This window comes from Sciurus vulgaris (assembly GCF_902686455.1).
Source record: "Sciurus vulgaris genome assembly, chromosome: 4".
Classification (NCBI taxonomy): domain Eukaryota; kingdom Metazoa; phylum Chordata; class Mammalia; order Rodentia; family Sciuridae; genus Sciurus; species Sciurus vulgaris.
This window is the reverse complement of record NC_136464.1, coordinates 145,847,994-145,865,785: the sequence shown is the minus strand read 5'-3', so window position 1 is coordinate 145,865,785 and position 17,792 is coordinate 145,847,994. Positions and strand designations below refer to the sequence as shown.

At 44.2% G+C, this 17,792-nt stretch overlaps 1 protein-coding gene across 1 annotated transcript; it reads left to right on the top strand.

Annotated features, from left to right (window-relative positions):
• Positions 1-15,509: 15,509 nt before the first annotated feature.
• Positions 15,510-16,922, top strand: LOC306658993 (putative sperm motility kinase W; the record flags this gene model as incomplete). Its single annotated transcript, XM_079136250.1, has 1 exon — positions 15,510-16,922. The coding sequence occupies one exon, from the start codon at positions 15,510-15,512 to the stop codon at positions 16,920-16,922; it is 1,413 nt and encodes a 470-aa protein (XP_078992376.1).
• Positions 16,923-17,792: the final 870 nt, after the last annotated feature.

The following is a 17,792-nucleotide window of genomic DNA, read 5'->3' as shown; positions in this document are numbered from 1 at the left end:
CAGGGAAATGCAGATGGTTTATAAACAATCTTGTGGATAAGAATGCTACACTTGGACTTTGAACAGCTTTGCAGAGGGAGCAAGATTGGCTCTCCTTTTCTATAAGGGGGTATGCAAAAATAGTCACAAATGTATCCTCTTCTCCCCAACCCTCTTTTCTAGTCATTATTCCCTAAATAGTACAATATAGCAACTATTTACATGACATTTACATTATTTTAGGTATTCTAAGTAGTTTGGAGGTTGTTTAAATCATATGGGAGGATGCAGACTCCGGTGCAGACCTGGAGTCTGTTTTCCTACCCCTTGAATTTGGACTGGCCTCATGGCTTGCTTTGGCCAACATGCACTTCCTCTCTTGTGCTGGCAACGCTGCTCCCTCCACAGGAATAAGCCCAGGATAGCATGTTGGAGTGTGAGACCAAACCAAAGCAAACCAACAACTGTCCAAAAAGCTGGAGCAGAGGAGTCTTGCACAAGATCGACCAGGAAGGGAGAGTAGCCCACAGCACCAAGTGAAGTCAGTCAGGCTGAGGACTGGAAAAAGTGTGTTGGGTTTGGCAGCAGCAAGGAGACACTGGTGACTTCTGAAGGGTGTTTCTGGAGTATGGCCAAGGTTTTCTCCCACAAAGGGAAATTTTTCTCATAGAAAGCAAAAAACAAAACAACAACAACAACAACACACACACACACACACACACAAAACCCAAACAAAAGAAGTCAAACAGCTCTAGTTTATCATCACACCGTTGGCTCTGATAAGCATCTGTGGTACATGTGAATTTCTGGGTTTAAATGCAGGTAATCTTAGTGATGGGTGCAGTGGTGCATGCCTGTAATCCTAGTGGCTATGGAGGCTGAGGCAGGAGGATCACGAGTTCAAAGCCAGTCTTGGCAATTTAGTGAGGTGCTAAGCAACTCAGTGAGACCCTGTCTCTAAATAATATACAAAATAGGGCTGGGGATGTGGCTCAGTGGTTGAGTGCCCCTGAGTTCAATCCCCTGTATGGAAAAAAAAAAAATTAAACGCAGGTAATCTTGTGTTCCAACCCAGCAAAGTGGTTCACGTGTTCTTTCCTGCTGATCATGCAGAAGTTTGCATTTTTTTCTCCTTCGTCAGGAAGATGTATTGCCTGCAAGCTATGGGAGATAAAATTTATTTCTTGTTCTTTGATATTCCTAGTAAGTGACTCAGCAATTTCAAATGTGGAGATCATTGCAGTTTTTTGGTGTTATCATTAGAACTTATGGATCACATCTTTGGGAATAACTATGAACATGTCTGCTGTGGTTTGAGTGATGGTAACCCCTTGAAAATTCATGCTCACCCTTAATCCCCAGTGTCACGATAATAACAGGAGTGGCCTACAAGAGGTGATTAAGTCGTGAGGGCTCTACCCTCACAAATGGGATTAGTAACCTGCATTAAGGGGCTCAAAGATAAATTGAGGACTCTCTTGCCCTTCTGACTTCTGCCATGTGAGGACTCAGCAAGCAGGCGCCATTTTGAAAGCAGAGAGCAGTCCTCATGAGATGCCAATGCAGTGCCTTGATCTTGGACTTTCCTGCCTCTATAACTGTGGAAATAAATTCTTATTCTTTATAAATTATCCAGTCTGAGGTGTTTTCTTATAGCAGCAGAAATGAAATAAGACAAAATGGAATTGGAACAAATACTAATTCTCTGGGGAATTAGAGTAACTAGCAAAATAATTACAGGAAAGCTCATGAAAAATATTTTAGGGTGAGTCATTATAGATGCAAAAATCTATCCTCTATATTGTATCCATTCTAAAACAAAACAAAACAAAACAAAAACAAAAACAAAACCATAAAACAAATTGCTTGTATTATTTTCCTTACCACTGACTTCCCTTAGCTGTAAGATGAAGTCCAGTCTCTCCTCTGTTTCTCTTGATGACTTCAATTCAATCCCCTACACTTAAAACCATGCAAGCTTTTCCTGGACCCTCCAGCTCAGAAGATAACCCTCCGCTAGGGCAGTACACGCCATTATTGCTTCTAGTCCTACCGCAAGCACCATTGCTCCAACCGGCCTCTGCAGCCTTGGCCAGGGGAGATCGCAAGTTATTTGGTGCCAGGGACCACACAAAGACCATCTGAGCCTGGACATGGTTGAACATGTGCTGTGCCAGCGTCCCCGTCACTTTCCCTGTCATTAAAACCAGCTGACAGCACTGGTGTATACCTGAGTGTAAGGGCCCATGTGAGTGTTGCCAATTTTCCTTTGTCACTCAGAATGACCCCACTTCTTTGGGGCAGCACCGAGAAAATCTGAACAACTTCCCTGGACCAAAAGAATCATTTTTCCCATCCTAGTTGCTGAGTCTCAGGAGAACCCTTCTCTCAGCCCTAGCTGCTCACTGACTCCTGAGGGAAGTTTCATGGAGGGAAGACATTCAGTGCCTCTTTCCGTGTGTTCTCTTCCCAACAGCAGCAATGAATCTCTAGAATGCCCTATTTTACCTCCTCCTTCTCTTTCCTTTACGACTTCCACTTTTACTCTTCCCTAGGAATCAGTTCCTCACACTGGACCTCAGAGTGGATACCTCCCCTTGGGATGTGGGTCTTTCTACTTCAACGAAACTTTCTGAACACATTCTCCATTCCTCCTCTGTGCGAACCATGACTGAACAAGCCATGGTCTATCCTCCGAGGAAGCTCCCAAAGCACTTGGTTCTTCAGTCTGCTACAGCAGAGCCCGCCAGTCTGGGATCTCAAAGTCAGTGTGCCACTCTGATGCCTGTCTGGCACTGTGTCTGTCACCTGCTGGGTGCTCTACAAACATGTGTCCATTAATTGGTTCTAAATTCTTTGTGCCTCAGTTTTCCCATCTGTAAAATAGTACTCATACTGTTATCCTCCTCATGGGGACTTACATTCATGCATATAAGGTGCCTGGAAAACAATGAGTGTCATGTGAGTTAAGATAATAAAATCATGATCCCATTCACCATGCCAGGTCCTGGGTTTACAGCCTGAATAAAACAAAAATACAGTTCATTCCTCAAAGAAGTTAGTTACTCAACAATTAACTCTAATAAAGTATGATTAATAAACAAATGAATTAAGTGTCTGACTCACTGACTTAAATTTCAACCTTCTTTCAACTCATCCTTTTTCTTCTAGGATAGAAAAATAAATGGAGCCTTGGACACACATGACTATGGAGTGCTGGGCACCATTGACTTGGCTGGGGCAGGTTTTCATTTGAGTTATAAAAAGGGATTCCCTTCCTATAAGTTTGTTCATACAAGTGTTTTATATTTTATTTATTTTGGCAACACAATCTATGACTTCCTGACACCCTTCTGGAACAATCTGGCATGGTTCCATTTACTTAGAGCAGCTCCCTTCTCCTGGAAGGGCAAATTGGTCCTTGAAGGGTGTAGTTGGCAAGTTCCATACTGCAGTTCTCACTCCTGAGATCAGTAATTTAATTAAACTATGTGGAAATTTATTAATTCACCAACGGCAGTTTCAGCTAATTGTGAGCCACAGTGCTGATCTCATTAAGAACTTGTTGTACCCAAAGTAATACCATAGGAGCAAAAATAATCACTTTAACGTCCAAAGACTCTAAGAACCCAGCTTATATTTGAACACTGTTTCCAAGGATAATATATTTCAAGCATGCTACCCATGTTATTCCCAAAGAAAAAGGCATAATGGAACTTGTATTTCTGCATCTAAGGAGCCTATTTTGATAGACTGTAGTTAGCTCCTTTGGGGTATATTCCAACCTCAGAACCCACACTGTAATGCTTTATCAACTACACTTTTTAAATTAGGTATAATTGATTTAAAGCAAGTTTCAAATATTAAGATATAAAATTTGCTAAATTTTCTTTCTCTTTCTCATACACACACACATACACACACACACATACACCAAATAAAGCCATCATTATGATCAAGATGTGAACTTACCTATCCCTCTCAAAACTTTCTTCATGGTCCTATGTAACCCCTGTCTCTGTCCCTCATCACACTAGCTCTCCCCAGATAACGGCTGATCTACTTCTTTTCTGTTACTATACTTCATTTTGCTTTTTCTTGAGTTTTCATAGAACATGTACTCTTTCCTCTGCTCTTTTTGTTCAGTGTAATTATTTGAGGATTTGTTCATGGTGCATGTATCAGCAGTTCATTTATTAATACCAATTAGTATCTACTGTATGGATATGCCACCTTTTTATTCATCTATTAATTGATTTGGCATCTGAGTCCATCTCAGTTTTTTTTAAAATTGTAAATAAAGCTATTTTAATTTTTAATACACTTCTGTATACATTTTGCATAAATATATACTTTCTTTTATGTTAGGAAAATATTTTTGAATGGAGAGGCTGGATCATAAAATTGGTATATATTTCACTTTCTAAGACACTTCCAATATGTTTTCCTGTGTCTTCTTACAATATTACATTTCTATGAGTAAAATACAAGCATTCCAATCCTCTCTGTCTTTTCCCACATTTGTCATGACCGGCCTTTTTAATTGTAGCCCTTTTAATAAACACGTAATGGTATCTCACCGTGGTTTTAATTTGTTTCCCTAATGACTGAGGATATGGAGTGTCTATTCACGTGTTTTCCATTCTTATATCTTTCTTCCTTTTTTTGGTAAAGTGTCTGTTGAAAACTTTTTTCCTATTTTCTTCTTGGGCTTAAAATTTTATTACTAATTTTAAAGGTTCTTTATGAATCTGGACACATTTCCCTTATAAGACACATGGTTTGCTAATATTTTTCTCCCAATCTATGGCTTTTCTTTTTGTTCTCTTAATAAAATGTTTCCATCAGCTTTTGCATCTCTGTGAATAAAAGACCTGACAAGAACAACTTAAAGAAGGAAGAGTGTATCTTGGCTCGTGGTTTCAGAGGTTCAGACCATCACTCGGCTGACTTGATAGCTTTGGGCCCAAGGTAAAGCAGAACCCATGGTGGAAGGTGTGGAGGAGGAAAGCAGCTCAGAATGTGGCAAGCAGGAGCAGAGAGAGAGATTTGTCACTAGGGACAAAATATAAACTCCAAAGGCACGTGCTCAGTGACCTACTACCTCCAGCCACACCCTTTCTGTCTATCGTTACCCAGTTAATCCAAATCAGTGACTGAAGGTGGCCTATGAAACAAGCGGAAGGGACGTGCATTATTTCCAATCTGGTCTGTAAATGGATCATCCTGCTAGATCTTCCCCTTCTCTCCGTCTGGAAGTGCAGGACTGTCAGTAGAGGCACGTGATGGAAAAGCCCAGCTCCCTGAATGTTATGAATGCACCTGCATCAAACCTTGACCAAGCAGGAAGGAACCGTATTGCTAGGTCCTTCACGTCGTGGTGCTTATTCCTGCCGTGTAAGCTGGCCCTTGTGCAGCAGATGAGGAGGCAGGGTGGGTTTGTTGCTGTGAGTGCCTACAGGCTGCCGCAACAAAAAACCTCTTACCTCTTACCTTTCATTTCTCAGTTGCAGATGCCTGGAAGTCCTCGCCGAAGGCGGATCATTGTCTTGTAAGGGTCTGCTTCCTGCCTCCTCACTGGGCCACCCCGTCAGGGAAACAGCAAAGGCCTCACTGGGGCGTCTTCTGTGAGAGCAGTAATCCACGTGTGAAGGTTCTGCTCTCATGACCACTTCCCAATGGCCCACTGCCCCAAATTCACCATATTCTATTTATATGTACTTATTTTTAGAAATGGGGTCTCACTATGTTGCCCAGGCTGGTCCCTAATTCCAGGGTTCAAACAATCCTGCCTCAGCCTCCCAAGTTACAATGACTGAAGGATGTACCACCGTGCCTGGCCTGAAGCTCAGCATATTTTCATGATGGCTATAATTCTCTCTAAAAGTGGGATTAGAATTATTTTGAAGAATATCATGAGTTTTACTGTACACAGTTGCTGTTTCTCCAGCTCTCCAGCCTGCAGATGGCCCTTGTGGACTATCCAGTTTCTGGTCGTGTACGTCAATCTAATAAATCCCTTTTTATAATCATACCTCCTGGAACTTCTGTTCCTCTCGAGAACCCTATTAATACACTGTCTGGGCTTTAGCCCCCTTGCTCTTCTCCACCAGCGACAAGGGATGGGGACACTCCCCAACAAGGCCAGACCCGGAAAGGTAGGGCCGACTGACCACCTGCACCCAGCCCTCTGGGTGGAGGACAATCAGATGCGTCAGGGAGACCAGTCACAGCAGGAACTCGTTTATTGAGGAAGTCACACAGCTTTTATGTAGGGTGGAGACTAGGCGGGAACCAATCAGCTTAAAGGTCAGCAAGGTGGGTGGTGTCACACAAGCAAGAGTCCCATAGGACTATATGGCAAGCACGAGCTGATCACATTTGTGGAACTGTTAACCAATCCCTGACGGTGGTCCGATTTATCGTTATTAACTTTTGAAACCGCCTTTAAGGCCTTGATCTTGCTCACTCGCCAGGGAGTAAGGAGTCAGCCTAGTTAGTTAACGTGTCATTACTCCCAACATATCCCCCTTTTTTTGTTTTATATAAAGGGTGTGTCTGTCTTAGGTTGCCCTGGGAGGGTCTTGCCCATCATGGAACATCACCCTAGCAGTTTGGAGGTCCGCCTTACTTGAAGGTGTGCCTGTCTTAGGTTGTACTCCTCCAAGGATCTTACCTGTCATTGACTACCACCTTAGCACTTCAGACGGGCCCCTCAGGAGGAGCAGGGCTTAAGGGAGAGACACTTAGACCCCAGTGTCCTGATACGAGTGATCCATGATCCTATAGGGCTCCCAATCATCATTATGAAGGGTGGTATAATGCTGTTGGACCACCATGAGCTGCACAGACTTAGCCTGGCTTTTCAGGAAATGGATAAGCTTATTGATTATGCAAGGCCCAAGGTGAACACAAGGATAATGGTGATTAGCGTTCCCCTAAGTGGGAGGAGGTAGGGGAGCCACCCGTATAACCCAGTCCAGAGGAAATTAGAGTGGAACTCGCTCCTACGACATTCCAGATCTTCTTGTAGGTTTTTGATCTTACCTTGTACAATGCCAGAGCGGTTGGTGTAGAAACAGCACTCTTCACCAAGGAACAGGCAAAGCCTTCCTTCCTACACCATTAGCAGATCCAAACCACCATGATTTTGCAGGACGACAGCAGCCAAGGAATCAAGTTGAGCCTGTAGATCTAAGATGGTAGAGCTGCAAAGTGCAGTGTTAGGAGCTCTGTGTAGCTCTCAAGGAAGTCCACTGTCCAAAGTCATGAGGTCAGAGACCCCAATCTCAATCACTGTTGTCCCATTTTTGTTTCTGCACATTACACTCTTTCTTAAATGTCATTTTAAGAAGTTTATATATATTGACTCCTGAGTCTATATGAACATTAGTTAACACAATTTAACATTGTATCTAAACATGAATTGAAGAAAGGCTGAGAGAGCTTTTAACTTTCCTTTTGTGTGGCAAAGTGGCAAAATGTTTTCATGCTTAACCTTTAAACAAATCAGGCTCTAACTTTTAGAAATACATTTACACTTTTTACATATACCCTATGATAACAGGTCCTATAATAGAACATTAAATGATAGAAATAAATCCCCAATAAAATTTACTCTTTATAAGTTTAAAATTACCATTACAGACAAGTTTAGTTTGGAGAATAGCAGCTTGATAAATTTCCTGTTTTAAAAACTTGTATACCTGGAAAATAGGAACACATTCAACATATACAGAGTGACCATTTCACAATTACCTTGACACTCCTACATTATTAAATTTAGTTTTTAAAGAAAAATTTAGACTCTAATGTAGCACAATACTCTAACAGCTGTCCAACCATAACTGCACAAACCTCAACCCTCAAGACTGATTGTTCTAAAGAATAAAACCCAACAGACACAAAGCTAAGAATAAATTTGTGTTTCTAAAAATCCTTGTCATTTTACCATATAGATTAAACTTTGGTTTATATCAGAACATTAGTATTTTACCTTAGGAAAAACCTTAAATAGCTTTAACTGTGTCACATACATACAACCATCTTAGTTACATGCAAACTTATTGAAACTTGCCCTTTACAGACTTTCTTAGCACTTATTTAGACCATCATGTATTTTATCACATAAGCACTTTCTTACCCAGAAACATTTTGTTCTTCACTAAATATATTTCCATATCTAGAACCTTTTATTTTTTCTTTCCTATGTGTTGACCTTTTTGTTCACATTCTGAAACAACTCTTATGAAATTTCTTAATTTATATAAATTACTCCATTTTAATATGATTAAATATTTTGTTATTTATAGTACTCTAATTGAAACAGTTTAAACTTTTGGAATCCTTCATATGTAGAATTGTACCTGTTAGGACATAACTCTTAGTAACCTTGTTTTTAGTCAAGATATTAGACAAGTGTCCTGAATAGTATTTGCCATCTTTTTCTTGTTGAAGGAAAGTCCTAGAAAAATTGATGTTAGACATTTTATTAACATCAACATTAGTTTGACCACCTAGAGACTTGCAAGTTATTTTCAAAGACATTTTACTTTTATTAGTTTACCCAATTTGAATTGAACCTTTTTAAATCACGTGACTTAAAGGTATTAGAATCCATTTTTAAATTTTAATTTTAGGAGTGCTCAGTTTTGATACAGACAAACATGACATCAGACAGCACGACATACAAATAACACAAAATCAAAGGCCTTGTAACTTTATAGGTGAATCGCCATTGCAATGTAACAGATGTTCAAAAACTCTAGTTGAATAAAAAAATAGAACTGATCAAAAAGTCATGAGCTCGGATCCAAGATGGCGGACTAGAGGGTGACTGCATCTTCAGCTGCTCCAGAACCCAGGATTCAAGAAGGGGAGGCATTGAGAGACTCGGACTAAAATAGAACCACGGGGTGAGTCTCCCCCACCTAGTGAAGCTCAGCCGGGCGGCAGGCCGGGATTCGAGTGGCTTATTAGAGTAGGACAAGGCACATAGAGTCTCCCCCAGGCAGCTCTGTGCACTCTGGCGGTGGGCTCCTCCCACAGGGACAGATTCTCCAGCCTTGTGGAGCAGGCCCCCCAGTGAGGGCCTTTCTGCACAGAAGCAGCATGGGCCTGCTCCGGCCAGCTCCGGCCTGCCCCGCTGCCAGCTCCGGCCCGCCCGCAGGTTACTTCAGAGACCAGCACAGGGCGCCAGGGACTTCCCCAAGCAGCCCAGCCCCCTCCGGCGGGAAGCGCCTCTCCAGGCTACCTTCTTGGGGCAGACCGTCCAGTGAGAGCCTCTCGACGCAGAGCCAGCCACAAGTCCCCAAGCCAGCGGAGACCTCCAACCCACAAGCAGCTTCTGGGACCAGGGCAGGGCAGCCAGAGACCTCTCCAAGCAGCCTTGTCCCCCTCCAGCTGCAGGCTTTTTCCACGGGGCGATTCAAGATGGCAGACTAGAGGGTGACTGCATCTCCAGTCCACTCCAGAACCCAGGATTCAAGAAGGGGAGGCATTGAGAGACTTGGACTAAAATAGAACCACGGGGTGAGTCTCCCCAACCCAGTGAAGCTCAGCTGCGTGGCAGGCCCGGATTCGAGTGGCTTATTAGAGTAGGACAGGGTGGATAGAGTCTCCCCCAGGCAGCTCTGTGCACTCTGGTGGTGGGCTCCTCCCACAGGGACAGATTCTCCAGCCTCACAGAGCAGGCCCCCTAGTGAGAGCCTTCCTGCACAGAAGCAGCGCAGCCAGCTCCAGCCTGCCCGCAGGTTGCTTCAGAGACCAGCACAGGGTACCAGGGACTTCCCCAAGCAGCCCAGCCCCCTCCAGCAGAAAGTGCCTCTCTAGGCTAGCTTTTCGGGGCAGACCGCCCAGTGAGAGCCTGTCTACACAGAGCCAGCCACAAGTCCCCAAGCCAGTGGAGACCTCAGACCTACAAGCAGCATCTAGGACCAGGGCTGGGCAACAAGAGACCTCTCCAGGTCTCTCTCCCTGGAACCAGTAGCGGGCTAGGGGCAGCGTTCTTCAGAAGCACTACATTATCAAGTTAATCCAAGACTTCAGGCTACTGAAGGCTGGTAGGTGATACACTGGAAATCTACAGGGACACTATAAGCCAATAGAGGAAATCTACAATATCACAGAGTCCCACTGACATCTGACCAATATGAGGAAACAAGGGAAGAAAATGTCCGAAACAAACCTAGATACAATATCAATAGAACCCAATGACAGCACAGCAGAAGAAATGTCAGAAAGGGAGTTCAGAATGTACATAATTAAAACAATCAGGGAAGCAAATGAGGAGATGAAAGAACAAATGCAGGCATTAAATGAACGCACCAATCAACAGTTAAAAGAGCAAATAAGAGAAGCAAAAGAGCATTTCAATAAAGAGTTAGAGATACTGAAAAACAAACAAACAAACAAACAAACAGAAATCCTTGAAATGAAGGAAACAATAAACCAAGTTAAAAACTCCATAGAAAGCATAACCAATAGGATAGAACACCTGGAAGACAGAACCTCAGATATTGAAGACAAAATATTTAATCTTGAAAACAAGGTTGACCAAACAGAAAAGATGGTAAGAAATCATGAACAGAATCTACAAGAATTATGGGATATCATGAAGAGGCCAAATTTAAGTATTATTGGGATTGAGGAAGGCTTAGAGAAACAAACCAAAGGAATGAACAATCTATTCAATGAAATAATATCAGAAAATTTCCCAAATCTGAAGAATGAAATGGAAAACCAAGTACAAGAGGCTTATAGGACTCCAAATATACAAAAAGTCATGAGCTCAAAAAAAAAAAATGTAGAATTCAAAAAAAACAAGAGTCCTGGAAAAATGATACGGCCGTTAATTACTTTAGTAAAGCACCATAAAATTTACTTTTGCTGGAGTTCAGATAAGACTCTTTTAGCTCTTTTTTTTTTCCCCTTGGATTTGAGACTGGTCTCCTACTGAGTCTTCAGGCTTCCTCTATTTACATTTCTATGTAAACTTTGACTGAGATCTGGAAGGAGGTGACAGGTTTTAGCAGAAACTTTGTGCCTAGGGCATTTTAGCCATTTTTTCCTCCTTAGTAATTAATTTAAACATTAAAAAGCAGAAAGAGCTGAGTCGAAGTTGGAGGAGGAGGAGGGATTAAGAGGGGGAGAAGAAGGAGGCCTTCGAGTTTGCAGGAAGAGCATAGAAGCGCAAGAAAGAAAAGACTGAAGATAAGGAATCCCTTTCCATCTGCCCACTCGCTCACGGAAGCTGTGTGCCAATATCTTTGGTAGCCACTATCCACCTTCCCATGGAGAGATCTTTCATCCCTGCACAGGCCAATTTGTGATTGGTAGTCATTCCTTCCCAAACTAACATTTTAACAAATTGATCTCTTAGGGGCCCCGGAGGAAATTTTCTCTGAAGGCTTCTTTCTACCCTTTCTCTGAAGGTTGCTAGGTCCTCAGTTACCTTCTGGGTAATCCCTGTGATGGGGGGTTCTTAGGGGCCCTCCTCTAGCTTCTTCCATGCTGCTAACCCCAGGGTTCTTACTTGTTCTTGATATGGGGCTGGGATGGCAGCCTGTAAGAGGCCAGTAGAGAATTGGTCACTGGACCCAGAGAGCATCCCATAAGTAACTGGGACGGGAGGGTTAGCGGCCTTTTGAAACCGCCTTTAAGGCCTTGATCTTGCTCACTCTCCAGGGAGTAAGGAGTCAGCCTGAGTTAGTTAACATGTCATTAGTCCCAACAATACACCATCCTTTCTGTCCTTGTGAGTTCATGTCTTTAAGATGATTCCTTAATTGTTGGTTTTGAGCAGTCTTTATGTTCTTGCTTTAGAGCGACATTCAAAGGAAAGATGTTCAGGCTGCCATCTTGGCAGAGATGTAGTTTTTGTGTGGCACTTCAGCCACATTCTTCCCTGGACACTGTACTCTGTTTCACTGTCTCAGAAGCACTTTTTTTTAAAATTTATTTTTATTGTAAACAAATGGAATACATGTTGTTTCTGTTTGTACATGGAGTAACAGCATACCATTTGTGTTCATACATTTACATAGGGTAATGATGTTTGATTTATTCTGTTATTTTTTCCTTCCCCCCACCCCTCCCACCCCTCTTTTCCCTCTACACAGTCCCTCCTTCCTCCATTCTTGCCCCCCTCCCACCCCCTATTACGTGTCATCATCCGCTTATCAGTGAGATCATTCGTCCTTTGATTTTTTGAGATTGGCTTTTCTCATTTAGCATGATATTCTCCGATTTCATCCATTTGCCTGTAAATGCCATAATTTTATTATCCTTTATAGCTGAGTAATATTCCATTGTGTATATATATACACAGTTTCTTTATCCATTCATCAATTGAAGGACATCTAGGTTGGTTCCACAATCTTGCTATTGTGAATTGAGCAGCTATGAACATTGATGTGGCTGTATCTCTGTACTATGCTGATTTTAAGTCCTTTGGTTATAGGCCAAGGAGTGGGATAGCTGGGTCAAATGGTGGGTCCATTCCAAGCTTCAGAAGAACTTTTAACAGGGACTACTGTTTAGGTCTTTAGAAAGTTGGTTCTGGAGATGGTGTGATTTTTTTTCAGGACCCACATACAGAAATTTAAAAAGAGGACTGGGGATATAGTTCAGTTGGTGGAGTGCTTGCCTCACGTGCATAATGCCCTGGGTTCAATGGGTTCAATCCCCAGCACTGCAAAAAAACAAAACAAAACAAAACATAGTTCAACTATATTGAACTAAAACTTACATGCCATGAAATGTAACATTTAAGAGTATTGTTTAATGAAGTTGGACAAATACATACAGTCATGTGAATACCGCAATCAAGCCATAAAGCATCTTTATTATTCAACATACATTGACTTCCTCATTGGAACCACAGAGTTAAAGGAACTAGTTAAAAGAACCAGGCTTAACTGAGTAATATTTTACCACACAAATTGACCAGAGTTTGTTTATTCCCATAAGGACAGCATGTCACCTTATTAAAAGGAAAAGTTGTTTTTTTCCTGCCTTTTTGATCATTTCAAAGCTCCGTACTGTACCATGAGTGGCTTCCTGTTAAGCCCAGTTGTCCTTGTTGTCATAATGCTGCTGTGACTGTGTTTAGACGTGGAGGAGCTGGAGGGTGGGGTGGGGAACCTGAGGGTTCGGGACACTTGGATTTTAATCCAGGTTCTTGTACACACTGGTCATGTGACTATGTGCACATTATTTAACCATTGGTGTCTCAGTTTCCTCATGTATAAAATGGGGGAAATAATAGCACCTGCCACGTGAGGTGATTGTGAAAATGAAATGAGTTGTGAATGTGAAGTGTGTGGATCAGAGCTGACCTAGTGTGAGGGAGAGCTGGTGTCATCAGCATCGCGTGTGGATTGCCGGGGTGAGAACGGCCTTGCAGACGCCAAGTACTCATGTCCCCCAACCAGTGCTGTGCAAAATATGGAACATGATTGCACTGAGAGAGACAAGTGGCACTTGGAGATGTAGAAGGGCGGGTTTCTTTAGCATCGGGGTAGGCTCAACAGAGTCTTTCCCAAAGGCTGAGTACCGCCCGTTGTTCTCGGTATCTTTTATACAGTACAGATCTCTCAATTTCCAGACTTTCTCAAGCAAGGAGCCTTGATTTCTCCAGTAGCCCTGGTTCCTACCGCAGCTGCTGAGCAAGAATAATTCCAGAAGCAGAAACTAACAGGTTGCAACTACTAAAAGACATAAGAAGAAACATCTTAGGAAGGAATTGCAGCTTCACCAAGAGCAAATGGTCATAGTCACCTCCTCACTTTCCCAAAGTCTGTCCAACCTACAAGTTTTAAAAATCCTTTAGCTCTGTTTGCCTCTCCCATTCTCAGAGTAAATGAGCCTAGAAGTTACATAATATCCATACTGCACTGTCCTGAAATTTCCTCTACAGGATTGGTTAGTCCCTTGTTTTAAAGTGCATCCTCAGAGAGTCTCAGGCCTGGGTAAATGGAATCAAGTTCTTGGTACCAATTTCTTTTTCAGTTAGATTTCTTTGGTGCTGTAACAACACCCAACAAGAACAACTTTATTTGGAGCTCCTGATTTCAGAGGTGTCAGTCCATAGATGGCCAGAAACATTGCTCTAGGCCCAATGTGAGGCAGCACATCATGGGGCAAGGGCCAAGCAGAGGAAAGCTGCTCCCTTCATGGCAACAAGGGAGTAGGAAGAGGGGAAGGAGACCCTTTCAGGGCATTACTCCAAAGCAGCAGCTTTCGGGAAATGCCTCATTTTAAAGCCACAAGAGACCATGAGTCTATCTGTTCCAGACAGTAAGGCAGGGGGAATCACATGCTCAGGCCCAGCCGGAAGACTTAGCAAGAACCTGTCTCACAATAAAAAGGCTAAGGATGTACCTCAGTTGCAAAGCACTTGCTTAAAGTGCGAGAGGCTCTGGGCTGATGGGTTGAGTTGCCAGTATGTACAAAAAAAAGGAAAAGGAAGGACAAGGTGTTGCGGGGGTGGTTCTTGAGGAAATGAGTTCCACACTTCTGCCCTTGCTTCATATGGGGGCATAGCACCAAACTATGCTTTGACCTTGAACTTGCCAGTCTGCAGAACTGGGACTAGTTAATTTGTTGATAAATTCCTAGTTTCAGGTGTTTGATTGCAGTAGCATGAAGGGACCTAGTTGTCTGAGAACGCCTCCATTTCTTCCCCACTCTGGATAGTTTTACTGCTTCTAGGATTCTTGGCTTCTAGGGTTTGTCCTTTATCACTTTGAATATTTCAAACCACTGTGTTTTATGCTCCAGGGTTTCTAGTGAGAGATCTGATGAGGACCTTGTGGGGAAATTATGATGAGCCCTTCCTCCCTCTCAGTCCCGTAGGTGTGCATACCGTGCTCTAGAGCATCTTAGGGACAGAGTCTTCTGTTAGATTATCACCATGTGAGTGCAGCCATATTTTTGACACCCATATTCAGTGTTGGATGAAAGAAAAAGAAGTGGAATACCATGAGCATAGACTCGCTAAAGTATGTCAAAGCCAAAGTTATTACAGACTTTTAGATTTGAAATGAAAAGTCCATGGAAGTACTGTACTAATTTTAATTTTTAAAAAATACATATCGGTTTCCATATCCCACTGAAGAAATAACTTCTAGAGTCCATTTTTATTCTTACTCTAAAAGTGGAAGAGGTCCTGTAGGCCCAAAGAGAGATGGCCAGTGGGGGTGATGACAGATGTGACTATGTCATTACTTGCTTTGACCTCACAAGGAGCCATTGTGAGGGAATGTCCAACACCGGGTATATAACTGAGTGGCTGCGGTGGGTCTTTGTCCATAAGTACAGGAAGCTCTTGGTGGTGACCTGTCGGACTCCCAGATAGTTAGTGCGTTTGGTGGTTGGCGGTTGGTGGTTGGTGGCTGTGGACTTTGGTGATTGGTTCTTTGATTTGGGTTTTTTGTTTTGTTTTGTTTTGTTTTTTGCTTTTGGTTTGTTGTTTTGGTTTGTTATTTTTTTTTTTTAGCTAGCTTCCTTAGTGGGTGTTCCTGCTTAGGATGGCTAGGAAGAGTAGAGAGACTAGTGTAGTGGTGCAGGAGGAGGCCTTCACAGACCGTTACCAGGTCTTGAGGGCCATTGGGCATGGGGCATTTGGTCAGGTGATCCTCGCCCGCCATCTGCTCACTGGGGCAGAGGTGGCAGTGAAAGTCCTGGAGAAGAGAATGTGGAAGAGTTTGGCCCGTTCAGAGAAACGGGCGTTGATGACCCTGAACCACCCGAATGTGATCCAGCTCTTACAGGTTATTGACACCGACCAACATGTCTACCTGGTGATGGAGTATGGAGGCAGGGGATCGCTATTTGACTTCATCCCAGATGGGGGCATGCAGGAGGAAGAGGAGGCCAGGAGACTATTTAGGCAGATCACGTGTGCAGTGTGCTACTGCCACAAGATGTGCATCGTGCATGGAGACCTGAAGCCCGAGAACATTGTGCTGGATGCCAGGGGAGACATCCGACTCATCGACTTTGGCTTAAGCACCGTTGTCAAGCCTGGGCAGCAGCAGAACGAGTCCTGGGGCCCTCTGGAGGGCCCTGCAGAGGACAGCTGGAAACTGGGTATCATTTTGTATTTCGTGTTGACGGGCGACCGCCCGCGTAGTATCTCCGAAGCTGAGTTGGAATTTCCCCAGCACGTGTCTGCTGAAGCACAAGAACTGGTCAAGAAAATCCTGGCAGACGACCCTGAAAGCAGGCTCTCGGTAGAGGACATCTTGAAGGACCCCTGGCTGAATCAAGGTGAGGAGAACTCATCTTCCCATGATGAGCCCCTCCCCAGCCTCTCAGACCCCACAGTACTGACGGTCCTCTTCGACATGGGCTTCGACCCATACACTACCTGGGTGTCTCTATCCAAGAGGAGGTTTGACGATGCCATGGCTGCGTATCTCCTAGTGCAGCAGCAGATAAGCCAGGGGACAGGCTGCATGAAGCCTGTGAGGCGGAGGGTGGTGCCTCAGCTGTGCCCCAGGGATCTTTCCGTGTCCCCTGCCCTCCCAAAGAGGAGGGCGAGTGAGCCTGCCCTACACACCTCCCCCTCGCCCTGTGAACCTCAGCCACCTGAGGAGGCTGAAGAGTCAGGGCAGAAGGTTGAGAGAAGTTGCAGCGTGCCTGCCATTAGACTCCGCTTCCTGCATGACAAGACCCCCACTCCCAGCCTAGCCTCCCAGCCTGACTCTGTGTGCGACAAACCCAGACCCTGCATATCAGCCGACAGCCATGTCTCCCAAGATGCCACCACAGCACATCCCCAGGGCCACAGGAAGCGCTGGAAGCGGGTGAGGCAGAGGATCGCCGCCTGCTTCCGCAGACTGTGCTCTTGCATACCCTCCTGTGTTAGTGAAGACGTGGCTGAGACACAGGGAGACCAGAGACCTGCTAAGTGTGGAAACCGGGTGGTTCCTATCTAAATTCAGACCTCAGACGGACCAAACGAACACACAGCCAGCCAGAGGACCCTTTGCTCCTTGGATGCTGTTGTCACTACGTGGACATTGGTCACGTGGACTCAAACAGCTGCAGGACTGAGTGTGCTCACTGGCTCGGGCTTCTCCACGTGGGGTCCAGCCAGGAGCACATCTGGATCTACCTGGACACCGGGTGTCTCTCCTGTCCCCACGTGGGAGAGACATCAGATGAGACTGTTTTCCCTGGGACACTTCCCTGCCCTGCTCTTCTCTGTCCTTCCTCCCATGCTCCTGGCATGGCAGAGATATTTCTTAATAAATCTATTTCTCTCAAATTGCATAGTGAAGTTGATGTTGCAACAATTAAAAAAAATAAGACTGATATAAAAAAATGGGAGGAGGCTGTTCTGAGTGAGGCTGGAGCCCACCAGGCGTCCTCTCCAGGCCTGGACCCCTGTGCCTCCCTCTCCTGTTCAGTGTAGATAGATTTGATCACCTGGAGCCATTGTATATGGGGCTTCAGTTGCCTTAGCTGGTGTAGAGGGTCTCTTTCCTCTAGCCAGTGTAGATGAGCACTCACTTGCTTTGACCTACAGCCTTGGAGACTTGCTCCCCTTAACCCTGTTGGATGGCAATTTTGCCCTAGACCAGTGTAGACATGAGTTTGAAACGGCCAGGCCACATCTCTCCCTGACTTGACCACATCTCTCCCTGACTTGTGTGGAAAGGGAGGGTGGCAACTGGTGAAGAAATCACAGCTGAGAAGGCGTTGGAGACCCAGAGTGTTCTAGGATCATCTCCTTCATCCTGGTTGCAGGGAGGCAGCAGAGGGTCAGGGTGTAGGGTGGGCCTGCCTGCAGCAGGGACTTTGTG